Raw genomic sequence first — 17,828 nt, 5'->3', positions numbered from 1 at the left:
ACTGAGGAAATACACTCTATGCAGTCAACAACAAAGTGCTTGAAACAAACTTTGTAAATGGTTAGTCATGGTTTGGCAATCTATTAATGACACCATAGCAAGAAGGAATTAGGTATGAAGCATGTAGCACTGCCAGGAACTCCAAAGTTGTTCTTTCTTTCCTAACAATTGTATAAAACTGAAACTTTGAAGCTATTATACTGAGATATCAGCTAAAGGAAACAAATCTTTAAAGTGTTGTAAAAATGAGCTACTACATTTACAAATCAAAGGAAGAAGGAAGGGAAAATATGCATTTTTATATTCACTGCAAACATCTCCTGAGATTGTAAAAGATTTGTGTAAAAATTGGCAATAACACATAAAATTTATCTTTACTGAACTGACAAACTTAGTCATGAACTGTTACCTAAAAAGTGAATGTGAACTCCTCTCCTGTAGTATGACTCCCGTGAGACAGAATAATATGAAGAGACTTATTGATAAGTATTTCTAAAATTTTTTTTTTTTAGGTAAGTCTCATTTACCCTTTGCTTCCAGAGGACTGGAAGTCATCCTCTTTCTTTTGCTACTTCCACCCTCTCTTCCAGGCATGGTCTATGCAGGAAAACAGGAAAGGCTGAAGAGGCTCTTCACAATCTAACTCTTCTGGGCTGTAGTACGCCTTCAAATGCCCGCAGCTGAATGCAGTGCCCACTGAAGTTTCAGACTATGTCTATACTGCACAGCAACATCACATAGAGACACCCACAAGAATGGCAAAACCTTCCAAAGAGCAGCAAGCACCATCCTGGCTAGTCTCCAGATTTTAGTTCTTACCTATCAGGATTCAGACTCACAAGCAGTATGACTACACTGAAATCGATGGAATACCATTCATTTATGTCAGATTACCCACTGTTTTCTGGGGAACAGATAAATTGAAAAAATTGGAACTTACTGGTAGTGTCAAGTAAAATGTGAATGTCTCATCAGCCTCTGGAAGATCATCATCACAGACAGATATATACACTGTTCGGTTTGTTTCTGTCTCAGGTATAAACGCAGCTGCATATGTGTCAAAAAAGTCTCCTGTGTTTTCTCCATCAATCTGCAATAAACACACAACTGAATGCCTTCTCCTTATTCCCCCACTATCTTCTATAATATTATTCTGGACTCATTTAACACACTTCATACACTCTTCTTTGCATATAACTCTTCCCGCAATTTCCCCTGCTGTCATACAGTTGATTTCTGGACACAAGTAGATAATAGCCCCTTGTATCTATGCTGAGTAACCAGAGGGAAAAAAAAAACCAAACAAAAAACCTTCCTGTCTCACTCTAGGGACTAGAAGGAGCCTAGGCGTTTAACCCAGATTAACATTTTGATTGCCAAAGTTGGCAAGATGAAGTCTTCTATAATGAACAGCCCTACTTTCAGTTCAGTCAACAAAAGAAAATCCCACTGATTCTACTGTAAGTAAGGTGGTCAGAGGAGAGATTACAAAGGCAGTAGTGCCAAGACAGCAAAGTGTCTAGGCTAACTTTACAGTTGGAAGCTGAGACTAAATGGAGAGCGGCAACTCAACCAGCATAGCTGCCACACCTGAAACTACCGTCCTTATAGGCACTAAAGGTTTGAGTCAACCATTGTGAAAAAGGCTATTCTTCATCTGAGAACAGTGAAATTACAAGTTCAGTGAAGAGGAAACAAAGTATGGAAGGTATTTTTGTGGCTCTCACCTGTCATTGGACATACTGGCAACTACTTTTTATGTATCTGAGCCAACACTAGACTTACCAAAAGCACTTATGAAAACAGGCTATAAACATCTTCCTAAAAGAGCTGCTCAAAATATTCATGTTAGAAACAAATTTTGGAGTTTCAGGTCCTTAATAAGGAAACTAAGTTACTCTGCTTGTTACACCAGTAAAGAGTTTCCAAGTACAATGACATTTACTCAAGGTTTTCTCCTCAGATGTTAATTTAAGTGTGAAATACCTACAGTTCAATTTCTATTCCTTGTAATTTCTAAGACACATATTTTTCATATTTATTTACAGGAGAATAAAATATTGGAGGAATATAGATAATTTATTTTGTCTACAGACCGTATAAATTCATAAGCAGTACATCTCTGGTACACCGCTGTGTTCTCATGTGGTACTCATACCACATAGCATCTTATTCCATACACATACAGTAGAGCACACTCTAAGGGGTTTAAACTTTTAAAGGGAATACAATTGAGATCATGGTTAATAACAGCTAAGAAATAAAGGAAATAATGTAAAAATACTAACTCTGATCTCCAAATGAACTGAACAATGTAATTTTTAAAATTCATATGGAAATCTGACTCAAACAGTGGAGTGGCTATTAAATTGCAGGTTCTACTGTAATCTGGAAAAGGAAAAATTGTTATATATCCACATTTTCCATATGAGCTCACAGCCACAACCAAAATCAAACAAGGATATCAGTTTGGACTTCTACCTAAGCAGTAGGAGCTGGCTCCTTGAGAAGATATTTATACCGTTATTTTGAAACTACTGATGCAGCCAGCAGGAATTTACTCAGCTACAGAAACTGGGTGTTGCTTCTTCAAGGTGAAGCATTGTCCCGGTGAAATACCACCCTCTTTTTCACTGGCTTGATAAAAACAGGCAATATTCAAAACTTCAGAAGCACATTAAAATTTACTGAGAATATAACTGGCACATTTTCTTACCGACACAATTGCTGTGATGTTAGCTGGCTTCCCTGTCCTTTCAATTACAAGACGTATAACAGTTGTACTTGTTTCATTAACTACAAATTCTGTTTGTCCACCGAACTTCACTTCTGTTTCTCCAGATGTGAAATGAATGAGTAATGCTAAAAGCAAATAAACTAATAAAGAAGCAGAGGACATCCCTATAGAAAAAGAGAAGAATAATTAAAAATAAATTGTGAATCTAAAATACATAAAACATTCCCGGTTGACCTTACCAATCCAGTCAACCCTTCAAATACTGTGATTATCTTGTAAGCTTCAGAAATGAGACAAAAACATGCACAGGTCTCAGCTATAATCAAGTCAGAAAACGTAATTATCATCTACAACTAATTCTATCTTCATAATTTTCATCTAGTGATTTTCTAGACAGCATTTATCAACTTTTTTCAAGTGGAGGAATAAGTAACTTCTTTTAAGAAAAAACAATGACATTGCCACAATTGTTTTCACTATCAACCAACAAATAATTAGCTTATAGCTTGTCAGTTCTATTTCTACTTTGCCTCTTGATTCTCTTTAGAAATAAACATGAATTGGTGGGAAGGGTGAAGGGTTGGATGTTTGCAGTCATCTCATAGACCACCTTCTGACATCTTATGGACCATGAAATGTTCTTAAACATTTGCATATTTACTTGAGATTCTTTTCACTGCTTCTCTTATCCCATGATTCTTTCGTGTTTTCTTGTCATGGAGAATCACTGTGGCACATTTTAATGCCATTGTAACCTTTGTGCAGAAACAAACAAAAATAAAGGTCTGGCTGTACAATGTCTCGTTTTCTTTTCTCAGGATAAGACAACTTAAAACTAAGGTGGTTTATTTCTCTTACATCCGAGTCCAGTTATGTAATGTAAAATACAAGTTTAAGTTCCAGTGAAGCTATCAGGTGTTGATAACTGCGAATGACACATTTTTAAAAGGCTCTGGCACAACAAACTGGAAACAGCTGCTATGTTATGCAGAGGCTCACATTGTACAGTGCTGACCAGAACCGAGAACTTGGATGCTGGATGGAGCAGGTTTCTGTCACAAGGATTTGAGCAATTTTTGAACAAACCAAGAGAACAAAGTTGTGCTCTACACACCAAAAAGCATTACAGCATGGATCTTTAATGGAATTAGTTCTTTCAGCAAGTTTCTTTTAATCTGTAGTCACTATTTTATAATGTTACTTTTTAAAATTTCTGTACAAAAGATACAAACAATATTTGTGTAATTACACATATAAATAAAATGTCATTTTGCTTAAAATTATACTTCCAAGTGCTACGCTTACCAGACAAATCTGGTCAATGATGGTTGGATAAGCTGTGCAGAACATATTACATTAATATTTGCATATCAATAATATTTAAGCTCATCCATGTTTGCAAAGCACTTGTTTTCATTATTTATGACAGTAAATTTATATTTAGTCACAAATGATCACTGAAACAGAAAATGTCATGCATATATTGAAACGTATTTTTGTAAAGTGTGTGCCAAATTTGTAATCAGAATACACTTGAGGTGCAGCGCAGATTCTGAGTGTTTTATGTACGCAGTCAGGTAGCTTTAATCTTGCACTGAACAGAGAATAAGTGGCCTTCAGACCACTAAAATTAATGCAGCTTCAGAAAGACTTTGATTCGTCTTACAATAAATTCTGTCTGGACAAGGGTTAACTCTATGTTGTGAGGACTTGAAATAAACTGCTTTCAGGCAAGTTAAAGAACAAAAATTATCCACAGATATGACATATTAAATGACTGTACTTCCAACTATAGAGTTAAGAAAGCTATCAGCATCTTTCAGAATTCCTACAAGCAAAGACTGGTGGGATGACAAAATTAGCCGATTTTAATTACTTGTAACAAAAAATTCACCTAGCTCTACTGAGTATCACAGAGGGAACAGGCGAGCAATGAAAGTAAGTGTAAAAAATCAGGACTAACCATTTTCCCTATGAAAACAACTATCCATTTTACAACCTACTTGAACAGTGTTTTGTTATTTCCAGCAGAAATGTCACACAGTAAAATAATTTTGCTGCAGATCTTCACATTCCTATAAACTTTTATTGCCATGAACACAGTCCTTCAAGATATCCATGACTCTTACTGAGAATTCAATATGTAATAGACTTTCAGGAACAATGCTTGATTCCTACATATCTATTTAGTAATTCTAGTGCAGAAAAAGCTTACAGTAGGAAGCAAAATATATATACATAAAACCCCTGGGATTTAAAATTGTCAGCATTTGCAAAGTTGACTGTATTAACTTGCAAGATGTTTTTGTTGTTTTTATGTAGAACAGCTCTGAAAAATACAAACCTTCAAGCTGGAAAGAGAACAGTTGTCTAACCTTTGTAAACTCTGAGACAATTACACTGTCTGCACATGCAGGCATCATCCATACGAAACTGAATAATTTGTTGACCTTTTAGCTTCAGCTGTTACCTTGTCATAGACTTCGCAAATATCTTCCCACGGTACATGCTTCTAGTAAATAATACTGAAAACATGATCCTTGAGGGCAAGATTACAAAGTTTAGAATTACTTGAATTCTATTACTTCTACTAGAGAGCATTCTAAAACTATAGGATTACTCCTGAGGAACAAGAGAGGTTTCACAATCATACCATCAATTATTTAGCTGGTATTCTTCCTTGTTACATTATTTGTACTATGATTTACTTTGAACAGCCTGCCAAAAGTAGTTTTTACTCTGTTTACATAAACTCAACTTTGAAAATTATGTTTATTTTTAAAAATTGATGTAATATAGTAAAAATAACATAAATCAAGACGTAGAGAATGCAGAACAAATTTATTGAAATAGCTGAAAAGATATTATGGGTCACAGTATTTTACTTTATTAAATATGAACTCACTTTTTACGCTAAATTCCTACATAAACTTATATGAGAACACAATTTGTTCCTTATTAACTGCATTGCATAAAGCTCAGCAGAAGCCTTTGCAAGATCAGGGATTAAAAGACGACTCTTCCCCACCTCCCTCACCCCAGTATATCACTGGTGAGTTTAATTTTTTTTTTTTTTCAAATGAAGCTGAAACTCTAGTCCTTGCTTATTGCTATATTTTGGTAAACTATGCGTTTGGTGCATCAAATACTCCCCTCTGCTTCACCTAGATAGTATTGAGTTCAGTTCTCTCAATCCAGGTTATTCAGTCAGGCTTTAAAATAGATTAATGAGTCAAAGTCATTTAAATGTTTTTGAAACAACAACAAGCAATGCAGTATTATACTTCTTCAGAGTATGTACAAGTCAACAGCAACTATTCTACTTCTTCAGAGTATGTACAAGTCAACAGACCAACTATTCTGTTACTATGTTCTGACTAAAGCCATTTCAAATAATGATTTGTAGTATCAGTGGTAGTTTAAAGCAATGCTACGTACCGAGGCCTAGATGATATTTGTAAAGGGTTTATAATAAAAATTTCTGGCATCAAAACCAAAAGAAAGTACCTCTCAAAAAATTATCTAGACCTTTTAATGATATTAAAGAATCTTAAAAGTCTAAAAATCACATTCTTAAATAAATAAATAAACATAATTTAAAAAAGTACAGAACTCTAACTCAGAATTCTGAGTCATGATCCCTAACTAATATTTTCTTTTAGTCTGCGTTTTATGGCACTTTCTGAAGCACATTGTGTTTCCCCCAAAAACACAGAATCCTAGTGTAGAGCCCAGCAGAGTATACACTGATTCTACACAGTAATTTCCACAGTAATGTCACAAATTATGTGAGGAATACCATTTCAATTTATTGCCCAGTTGGAGCCAAGGAGAGGTAGGCTTATGAAAGCGGTGTTTCTTGTAACTGATGAATCACCGGGATTAGCTTACTTTTTCTGCTCGGCTTCTGGAACAAATTTCAGATGAAGATTTTAAAGTTTATAAAGAATGAGTGGTCTTTTCTGCAGACTTCTGTAAAGAATGAGAAGTCTTTTCTGCAGATTTTTACACTGGCTTCTGTGCTTAATAAACCAAAACCCTTAAGAATGAAAAGATCTCCTGGCTGTCTTCACTGAAGGGTGAGGGAACCTACAGACTAGTGGCACACGGGGAGATCAAGAAGGGAAATGAAAGGGCTGCGAAAGATTCCAAACCTGAAATGAAATGAGCGTAAAATGCCAGATATGGAATGAGGAATGGCAAAAGAAAAGGGAGTTCAGTAACAAAGAAGCAGATGGAACGAGGGATTAAGTACCCTGTACCTCAGACTTGCCATTGCTGCTCGGGAGAAGAAACAAGCAGGTATGCGGAAGCAAGACCTCTCCCACCGAGCAGCTACAACTTGATTACCACTGCTCATCTTCACACAACTCATTGTAGATTTCTGAAGTCCACGGACACAGCACAGCAGAGCAAGTGTAAAGCCTAGCGCACTTTTCACTGCCTGTCCTTGTCTACTCCCCATGATTACAAATACCCAGCCAAGTAGAACATTCAAAAACTGGCATGCCTAGTACTTTGAATTGAGTACAGCATTACAGCTATCAATGGTTGCCAGAGAGAAGTCTATTCACAGCAGAGATGTCAGCACCCAGCAGCATCTTTGGCTGAATACAATGGGAGAGAGATACATGTGCTTTTTCATATGTAAAGAGGAGATTCTCTGTAGTACTCAGGAACAGCACAGAGCAAGAAGTTTCACAAGGTCATTGCCCTTGCTGCACCTGTTGTAGAAACATATTAAAAACCTGCATATTTTCAGCATTTTTATTTTAGACATTCTCAGAACCACTGAAATTTACAACAGTATTGGAGAACAACCTAGGAAAGCAGCAGGAATTATAAAAATTTTGATTTACTAAACTTCTCCTTTCTATGTGGTCATGATCCCAAATTGAGAGAAATATTTTATTTCAGACTGGGGTTTTCTTTGCCTCAAAATTCCCACAGTTCACATATATGCAAAGGAGGACACAACAGCCGTGTCTGCAAAACCTAGCATGTGGATAGTGGGTATTACCCAGGTGTGCTCTGTTGATTGTTGCTTTTTTTTTTTGGTTTGGGCTTTTTTGTTTTGATGTGGGATAAGTAAATCTCCCACTCTAATAAGAGACTGGAGAGTGTTCCAAAGGTACCATTTCAAAATAGTATCTTCCTACATCCCTTTTTTGCCTTCAATCTGCTTCAAGGTGGTTAAAGCATGAGCATTATAGTAAGTCACAACTTACTGCTTTGTCTGCACCCCTGGACTGCACTAATAGTTGCAGCATTTGGGGCAAGATTCTGTCTCACCAATTTCCATGCATGTTATTCAGTGTCACTGGATGCCTTTGCTTCCAATTCTTCTCTAGGGTTTCCTGTCTTCCTCTTTACTACAAAGACATTCCAAGTACCTGCCCATCATCCCCCTTCTCATTACTAACATTGGAAAGTGCTAGCTAAAGCACAAATGCAGGCTACTAGGTGCTGAAAATCCCTTGATCAGCTTTCACTGTCCTTAAGTTTTTGGGCTCAGCTGCTTACTTACCTATTCACTACTGCTGCCGTGACAGAACAGTACCACAGTGCAACCTCAGGTGCTACGAAGATCTATCTGCATTTGAGATTAATGACACTGACATCAGTCAATGATTCTCCTCACCATTTGCTTTCTAACAGTTGCAATATTTAAAAAAAAAATCTTATTATCTATGACCGTATGTATCACTGGGAATGGCCAATTTAATGTAACCTGAACAACATCTCTGTATGAAAATTCTTGCTCATTCAATTACGTTCGCTTGAAAAAGGTACGCACCCTTTGACATAGACATCTTATCGTAAGGAAGAAAGACACTTAAGCTGCCTGCCATTGTATATGTATTCACTAGTCAGAAAGGTAAATCTATCATCACAGCCAGGAACCAATACTGAAAGTGGTAAATCTGCAAGCCGAGGCCAAGACAGAGGCCTGATGAGAAATCCAAATCATCTTATCCTGTTATTAGAGGTCACCGAGAGGTAAAAAGTGTAATAAGCCCAGAATACCCCTTGTAAGTTTTCTGGCAGCTTCTTTTCACTTCCTCAGAAGAATTTGAGTGGATCTAAACTATATGCTTAAATTTTAAGTTCTAAAGGATGTAATCATCACTGGAGAACCAAGTTTTATCTCTTAAGCCAGGTAATGCTAAAGGCTTTCTGAGGTAACCACCTGCTCTGGCTGTTCTCATTCTGAGCAGGGAATGAAGGGCAAAATTCTCAAGCAGTGCTGAATCCACTGCTTCAGTTTGCTAGCAGCAAGCAGAAAGAACACAAGCCTCTTCTACAAGCATTTGCAGTTACCTTATAATTTGCTGGTCAAACAGAGAACCAGACAATAATTTTGACTAGCTGTAAGATCCAGATTATTTTTACCCAGAGTACCTCCAGTGAAACGACTTGGACTTATTAAGGTTACTTTATATTTAGAACAGAGATCAGAGTCTAATGTAAACAAACTTTGGCTGAAGTCTGCTAATTAACAATGTTAAGAAATACACCATTAGGAACCTGAATGTGCCCTAATTTTTACCAACAAAACAACACTGATTTCAGCTGCAGAACTTCTAATTTATCTCATGCAATTGACGAGAATCTATCCATATATAGTTCTAACTATATACTGTAAAAAACCAAGATATTATTTTGGAATAGTTCCACTTAGCATACAGTATAGGTTTAAGCAAAAGGTAAATCTAGTTTTCAGCTCCACACTGGAAATCCGTTTCCACCTATATAGTTCTAATGAAAACAGCATACATCTTTCACTAATAGAAATTATTTTACAGGGTTTTCCAGAACCAGTCTCTAGCTTTTTACCTAGGCATTTTGCTCCAAGTAGGGCTTGAGACACTATAAGCACTCATACTCTCTCTCTAACCATTTCTTGCACAAAAAAGCAAGCGATTAAAAAAACAAACAAAACCAAAAACCTAACAAAACCCAAACCAAACAACCCAGCCATGAAGATGCTTAGCACTCCCAGCTCATGCTTATTGTAGAAGTAACTGGCACCAGAAATCAAGCTGAGGAAGGTCTGCAGGCTTCAGTGAGGAACACCCATTTATTCTACTTCAGTAAAGATTTTGAAGTTTCACAATAATTTTCATTTGTACCTCTACTTTGGAGGTTTCTCACATGTCCTCAACACTTTTACTTAACATACTTTTAGAACATATGAGCTGAGGACAAAACTACCATAGCTTCAAATACCTAGTACTTGTCCTGAATCAAGTACTATGGCCTGAATGAATAGCATATATCAGAAAAAGCAATTATGGGCTTCTGCAGTATAGTGGATATTGTTCTCATACTTAAAACCAAAAATATAACAACCTGTTTTGCAATAGCTTCACACATAATAATCTTGAAAAAAAAAAACAACCCTGTAATGTATAGAAAAGTAAATTACAGCCTCATGGTGGGGATTAGACGGCATTATTTCAGGTATACTGACAGAAGAATTGTTGCTATCCACAGTGGATTCTTAAAAGTTAATACGCATGTATGAGCCAAACAGAATTTTAATGTGTTGCCTAATTATTAGAATAATTGTGTGAGTTATTATTGAGTACATAAAGGTGTATTATTAAACATGAAAATTTGTATCAACTATATATATTAAATTTAAGACGTATATCAAAACAAGCTTTATTTCTACAGTTAAATGTATTCATTTTTTATTAGATTGCAGCAAAGAATGTTGGTTTTATTACAGATCTGTATTTTACAAAGTCCCCCCAAAGACTTCTTTCTGTAGAAGTAAAAATACATTTGTATCATTTTTGAGAAGATGATTAGCATGGGGCCCTCACTCTAATCTATACTGTGAATTAATCTCTTAAATCTGGGCAATCTGTTTTTAAATAAAACACATGATAAAGTATTTATGTGGTGAAGAGAACTCCCCTAGCAAAATTTGTTTGGGTTCAAAGACTTCTCACACTACCTTTATCATGTATTGTGCTTTCCTTGGCTTTCTAAACCTTTTAACCTATGTCACAATTTAATAATCACTATTTAATAATTATAATCATTCCCTTATTAACTGGGTATTTCTTTTCGTTCTCCTAAGGCACCCTGTAGTTCAAGACAAGGAAATCTCTTTGTTGATTAGTTATTTAAGACCAGCAACAATAACTATGCTGGAAAGAAAGGTGCTTTGAGAGGATTACACAGAGCTAGTTCTCAACAGCACCAAGCCGAGAGCAGCAAATTACAAACCCAAGTACTTCATTGCATGTAACCAAATTGGCTGGTTGAAATGCTAATTGCCTTTCAGCAAAGCTAAAGGCAGACAGGGGACCCTGTGCTTCAGAGAATGACATGCATTTTTTACCCCACTTCTGCACCATTGTCTTGCTGAGAGTTATTCAAAATCTATTCATAAAGGTAGCTCTTTTCCTAACCTTTAAAAATGTGGGAAATTTCTAAAGCTCTGACCAATACCTCAGATCTGTTGGTCTGCCAAACCCACAACAGATGGCTGAATTAAGGCCATGTTAAATCCTTAATGAAGCAAAGCTTGAAACAATTCAGAGCAGTAACATACTGGACCAGTCCAGGACAAGTGACTGAGGAGAAGGAAGTTTCTTTTGCCATCTGAAAATGAGAATCGTAACTGTACTCTAACTAATAAATCTATACTAGATACAAAATGAGATAACCAAACAAAAATCTCGTAGTATAGAAAAAGATATTGGTGTAACATTCTAGAGGAAATTCTGTCTTCAACTTGCTAAAAAATCCACAAATACAAAAGCTGTGATGAACATGGAAAGCATCTTCTCTGTTGTTTAATTTTGCCAGAGAAATTTAGCCTGTCAAATAAGCCTGTTTAAATAAGTACAACTTTATCTTAATAGCAACCTTGGTTTAGACTTACAAATTATTTCAGTAAAAGGAATTTAAACAACTTTAACTAGTTTTATAGGAAATATTCATAAACCAATCTATGAAACAATGTTTTTCATATTTTAAGCGTATTTCAGAACTCCCGGGTTCCAAATTCTTTCTGCAAACAGCCACACGTCCTCATGTATGGAGTAAACTCAATCTTGAAAATGTTTATTGACACAAAGTATTTTCCAGTGAGATTATTCACTCAAAGAGTGACTTAGGCAAGTGAGGCTTTGCAGAAATAGTATCATTTGTGATTCAGTAACTTTTTTCAGAGTAAAAAAAAATTACAGTGGGTCCACCTGGAATAAGATAAATGGCCTCTAGCATTGATTCCTCCTGTCAATCTTTTTTTTCTAGGAAACAGTAATATAGCTACTATTAGTTAGACATAATTCTTGAATTTCTGGAGCTACAACAAATTCCTACAATCGACAGCAATGGTTCTGTAAGCTTTGATTTAATGATGGAGATGTTATATAGCATCTGACTCTTAATACACATTGAAAGAAGTATTCAGATACTACGTATGCTTATTTCTAGTGAGGAAAAGTGTTGTATTCACCGTTATATACAACAGTGACTATACTTAAATCGGCCAGTCTTGTAGAGCTGAAACGCAAGTACAATTTCTACAAAGGAGTAAAAACTAATCAATAGGATTACACATGTAAAAATAGTTATGTAAGTGATTTTATCTTTAGGACGTCAAGGCCTAATACTCCCTGAGCAAAGAATTTCAGCATATCCTTTGTATTTTCCCTCACTTACCTACATTTTTGTATTTCTTAGTGAACAACTAACTTGACCCAATACCAAAAACACACTGGAAGAGGCTGGCCAAGAAAGAAAAAAAAAAAAAAAAAAAATCAGAGAGCAGGGTCATCCAGCAATAAAATGAAGGTAAATTGCATCAGACACCCTATCTCAAATAATAGCAAGAGTCGGACATACAGTTTACTGTTTTGATGCTTTCAAAAACACCTTAGGCTAAAAAACTTCAGATGTAGTTGAGACAAATTTTAATCCTCCCTTTCTTCAAAGTGTGATGCAAGGACATACTTTTCCATCAAGTTTTCAATGAAACATTCTAAAATTAAAGTTTTGTTAAGCTTATAGACCATTGCTACATACTTTCAGAAATACAATAATTAATAATCACCTCACCATTACCATGTTGTAATTCTGAACAACTATGGTAGTTGTGTAACAATATCAAAGGTGATTTGTGTGTCATCAATATTTTTCTCCCAAATTGCCATAAATTGTTTGTAGCCCATGACTGAGGTCCTTACAGACCTCTGTAGTGGTATTCTGCTTTAGTGCTATACACTAACAGTATATGCTTTCATAGCTTTTCCAATAGTTCAGTCTCAGTCATCATATTCACGTTAAGTAAAATATGCGTGTAAGCACTTGCAGACTTAAGCACTCTTTTTTTTTTAATGGAATTCCAAAAGCAAATAAAAAGCTCCTGGAAGACAGTAAGTTTAAATAACAAAATTCCATGTATATTAGTTTTTAATAACCGGTTACGATTTAGACCCGATTCCGAAAATTTCATTTAAATAAAGCTCACAACAATTTCCAAGGGAAGTATTGCATTGTAGGTTTGAATGCATAAGTATCAATCTCACTCACTAGTATCAACTCCTTAAACTCACCCAGTATTATTTTTCAGCCTTAAAAATGCTGACATCACAAATAAACTGCCCAACACTAGTTCTCACAAATGCAAGTATCATTTTTCCCATTGATTTCCATGTGACCAGGACACAGACCACAATTACAAGCTAATAAGCATGTGCTCCCATTATCGAAGTTGATTAGTTCACTCAGATGCAAATTTAGTAAATACCATTGATTTCTTCATGTAAAGCTATTAAAACACAAAAGTGTATTAGAAAGCTAGTAAAGCACAAAACTGTATGGTAGAAATCAGTAACAACATACATATTACTAATAACAACAAATTAGAAATTAAAAATTGTACACCCTTGAAGTACGTTAGCTTTTACATTATCAAATATTTGGCCATGTCAATTCTAAGCCTAATATGCCACATTATTTTATATTTCCTCAGGAGTCTGGTTCTCCTTTCCACATGGAAACACTGAATACATTTAGTAGGAGAAAGCTTGTTTTAGGCTTAAGGGACAGACAGTCTAAATATATCACATTCTACCTTCAGTTATTAAACTGCCCTCACGGCAGATTCTCAAAATGCTTAGTATTTAACTGAAAGACTCACTGTAGAAGATGTGTGTGAAGTATTATCAGAAAAAACATTTTCGGCTTCTATTAATGAATAAGATTTTTTTAAAAATCACATGTTATTTCACATCTGCACTATAAAGCAATTATAGACTCATTAAAAAACAATGATTGATGTTTGGCAAGCAGTTCTGTACACATTTGATCTAAATTAAAAATTGTACACCCTTGAAGTACGTTAGCTTTTACATTATCAAATATTTGGCCATTTCAATTCTAAGCCTAATATGCCACAAATTATTTTATTTCCTCAGGAGTCTGGTTCTCCTTTCCACATGGAAACACTGAATACATTTAGTAGGAGAAAGCTTGTTTTAGGCTTAAGGGACAGACAGTCTAAATATATCACATTCTACCTTCAGTTATTAAACTGCCCTCACGGCAGATTCTCAAAATGCTTAGTATTTAACTGAAAGACTCACTGTAGAAGATGTGTGTGAAGTATTATCAGAAAAAACATTTTCGGCTTCTATTAATGAATAAGATTTTTTTAAAAATCACATGTTATTTCACATCTGCACTATAAAGCAATTATAGACTCATTAAAAAACAATGATTGATGTTTGGCAAGCAGTTCTGTACACATTTGATCTTAACTTTATCCGGGCTAGCCAGAGTGAATTATGCAATGTCTTACAGAGAATCAGCATATCAAAAGCAAGAAGGACGAGCGGTATTTCCAATTGTAATCACTTACATGTCATATTTTAATTATTAACCTGTTTAAACTCATTCCTTATCAGATGATGATTTGAAAAATTCTTACTTTTAACTCACTCTCTTTTGCAATACACAATGCATACGCAGCTCCTCCACTTCTTTTATGTTCACCTAATTTAAATAGTCAAATTAAAGTTTTGTGCATTTTTGAGAGTTAAAAATTGCCAACTAGGATGCTTCAGACTGAGTTTCATCCTGATATGATCGCCTGAAAATAGGATTTTCCACTGGAAAGACTATTGTCTCCACCTGCCCTGCTCTGCAGAGCAGAAAGAGGAGCTGCTGGAACAACAGAAACCTTAGCAGACTCTTACTATCCAGCAGCCACTCACGGGTGAGCGACACGCTTGCTGTCTGCCGCTGGTTAAACCCTGTCCCTGCTGCAACAGGTGCTGCTGGCAGGACCCTCAGCTGGACAGTGAACACCTCTGCAGCTGATACAGGATGCTTCCAAAGCAACTACCACCTCAAACAGAGAGACGACAAACCTACCTAGACCCGGGGACATGGACATCCGCGTCTTCTGGACTCAGCCAGCCGCCTGCACGCTCTCTGTCACTCACGCATTATGCATTCCCCTCTCCTACTCCTCCCTCCACTCCGCGCAGCGTTCAGCACTCTCCTCCCTCTCCTGACTCCTGCTGCCTTCCCACTGCTGTGGAGATAAAAGGGGGTGGGATGGAAGAGGACAAAATTTTTTCAAACCCCAGCAATTGCCCCTGCACTGCTGTAGTTGTGATAGAGCTAGCCCCTCCAGTCACTGCCTCGGCAGTTCTTCCGCTTAGCTAGGACTGCACTGTTTTATTACTGGAGGCAGCAAACCCAGCAGGTTTTATTACTGGATTATGACAGATTTTGGATTCAGCTCTTTGGCTGCACCAGGACATGCAGCTCATCTTAATTCACAGCTATGCAGTCCTCAGCAGGGAGAAACAATTTCCAATCCTAGATCAAGCATTCTGGACTCAGTACTTTCTCTAACTAATACCAAATTCACATTTTATGGTCACCACCGTTCCAAGCAAATCCTGAGCCACAGCAGAGATACAAAGACACAAAGGCAGCACTCGGATCCTGCCAGTGTTGGCCCCCAAACTCCCCAATTCTCCCAATTAATGGTAAACAAGTGTCAAAATTCCTACTTATCCAACAAATGTTGATCTAAGCCCCAAAACACAGAAAATACTGAATTTTGATGGAATTTCACTTAGTCCCATTTACACAGTCTTCACGATATTTCCAGAACCTGCGAGATAGCTACTAGATCTTAAAAAGTGGAAATGCTATTGCAGATGAATGCAGCATCATCATCACAATTTCATGTAGCTGAATCCAGTTAGAACCATTAACACTCCCACACTCCCTGCATCTCTCATATGAATTGAAACCATTCTATAAATTTTTTTTAAAAGCATCGATTCCAACTCCAAGGAAATCCAACTGCCAACACATTCCTAGTCTACAACAGCACACAACCACATACCAGATACCTTGAGCTTGCTGGATCGTGCCATTTTTCTTGTCCCAAGTCCTCAGGCTGCTCTGTCAAAACAGTACTCCTAAGTAGCTCAAAAAATCATGCTTCTGACAGAACTCGGTGCAAAAGCAATGTAACAACCAACATGCATCTAATGTGAAACTTGACATGCATTTTTAAAAATCTCCTATTGCTTATTAGCATTGAATACACAGAACCTATTGTAAATGCCTGTTTTAATACATATTAGCATATAAATATTTAGAAATAAATCCAAATATAACTCTAGCCTAATTTTAGATATGAATACCCACAGCTTTATTTCACAGACAGCACATTTAAGGAAAGAGAGGAGGGAAATGTTAAAAGCAAAATACGATGCTGCCCTGAATGAATGATTTTTACCTGTGCCATAGTTTACTGAGAAGTCATGCATTTCAAATGAGCTTCCTTTACTTTGTTTTTAATTTATTTGGAGCATATGGAAAAAGCAATCACAGTGATAGAAATCGCAGAGAAAGGAAGTACTGATTCTTCTAAGGCTAACATAATCTTTGCATGTAGAAGGAAGGAATACAGCGCAGAAGTATTAGGGACAAAAAAATGACAGGATCTAGAAGACTGCCTTCTGACAGTATTAGCATGGTCACTACATCAATACTGTGCAGAGTTATGGTGTTCACAATTCAGGAATAATGTAAACAAACAGGAAAAGGCAAAGAAGATGCTAGAGAATTATGGAAGCTTTGAAAAATTACTTAGTAAAAGACTCAAAGATCTCAAGAAGTATCTTGCTTATAAAAGTAAAAAGCAATGCTTCAAAGTAGAAAGCATTCCACCTGACATCAGCCATATAGTCTAACCTAGTCACTTAGTAGGATGGGATGAACTACCTCCAAGAGCTGCTTATTTCTCTCCTCTGACTTCCTCTGGCTGAGGAAGTCTAAATGACTGTCTCAGGCTACCACCTAACTTTTGGATAATGACATTAGGTCAATGTTAGGTAAGATGGATCTCTGGATTTACTCTGTATACAGCTACAGAGAAAATGAACGTTGATAAATAAAAATCTGCAGTACAACAGATAAAGGCATAGATGATCTAATATGCAGACGCAAAAGTAGACATTAATAATCAGAATAAACTCCGGTTCCTAAGAGCGAAGGAAACAATTCACTGGAATGATTCACCAAACATTATAATAAAATATCTCTTTTCTTAAAAAACACAAGTGTACTTTTTTCTTCTAAAAAGCTGTGCTGTGCGTATTCAGGTAGATGTGTATGACAATCTGTGTTATACGTCTGATCACTTCCTGCAGTAGTCCTCCTGGGTTTATTTATGAAAATATTTTTTGATCAATACTTTATTATGTATTCCCATGCACCAGCTCCAGTTTTTCTGTACTGAAAAGAGAGCAAGAAGTAGTCCTTCAAAGGCCCATACTATTAGCTGCTGGATTTTGCATTAGACACAACTTAGTGCATGAGCGGTAAGTAGTATGTTTTTTAATACCATACCATTATTATTTTCCTATATCAGCCTCACAATCTAGATCCCATATTGTTTTTCCACTCTGGATCAACAGGTGGAAAGGATACTTGAGGTATAAGATTTTTTTTATCTTTTATTCTGTAATGTTGTTTCAGCTTATATAAACTACTTCCTACAGAAACTGGATGACAAAAGGACAACGTGAAGTTT

The 17,828-nt window shown here is 36.3% G+C and overlaps 1 protein-coding gene across 1 annotated transcript in view; it reads right to left on the bottom strand.

Annotated features, from left to right (window-relative positions):
• Positions 1 to 15,161, bottom strand: part of ADGRV1 (adhesion G protein-coupled receptor V1) — a 305,425-nt gene extending 290,264 nt beyond the window's left edge. Inside the window, exons 1-3 of the mRNA XM_019474377.1 lie at positions 15,140 to 15,161; positions 2,717 to 2,901; positions 941 to 1,090 (exon numbers count right to left, since the gene is read on the bottom strand). Coding sequence (XP_019329922.1) covers positions 941 to 1,090; positions 2,717 to 2,901; positions 15,140 to 15,161 — 357 coding nt within the window. The remainder of the gene's footprint in view (positions 1 to 940; positions 1,091 to 2,716; positions 2,902 to 15,139) is intronic.
• Positions 15,162 to 17,828: the final 2,667 nt, after the last annotated feature.

Source organism: Aptenodytes forsteri, unplaced genomic scaffold (genome assembly GCF_000699145.1).
Source record: "Aptenodytes forsteri isolate BGI_AS27 unplaced genomic scaffold, ASM69914v1 Scaffold41, whole genome shotgun sequence".
Classification (NCBI taxonomy): Eukaryota; Metazoa; Chordata; class Aves; order Sphenisciformes; family Spheniscidae; genus Aptenodytes; species Aptenodytes forsteri.
This window is presented reverse-complemented; position numbering and strand designations above follow the sequence as displayed.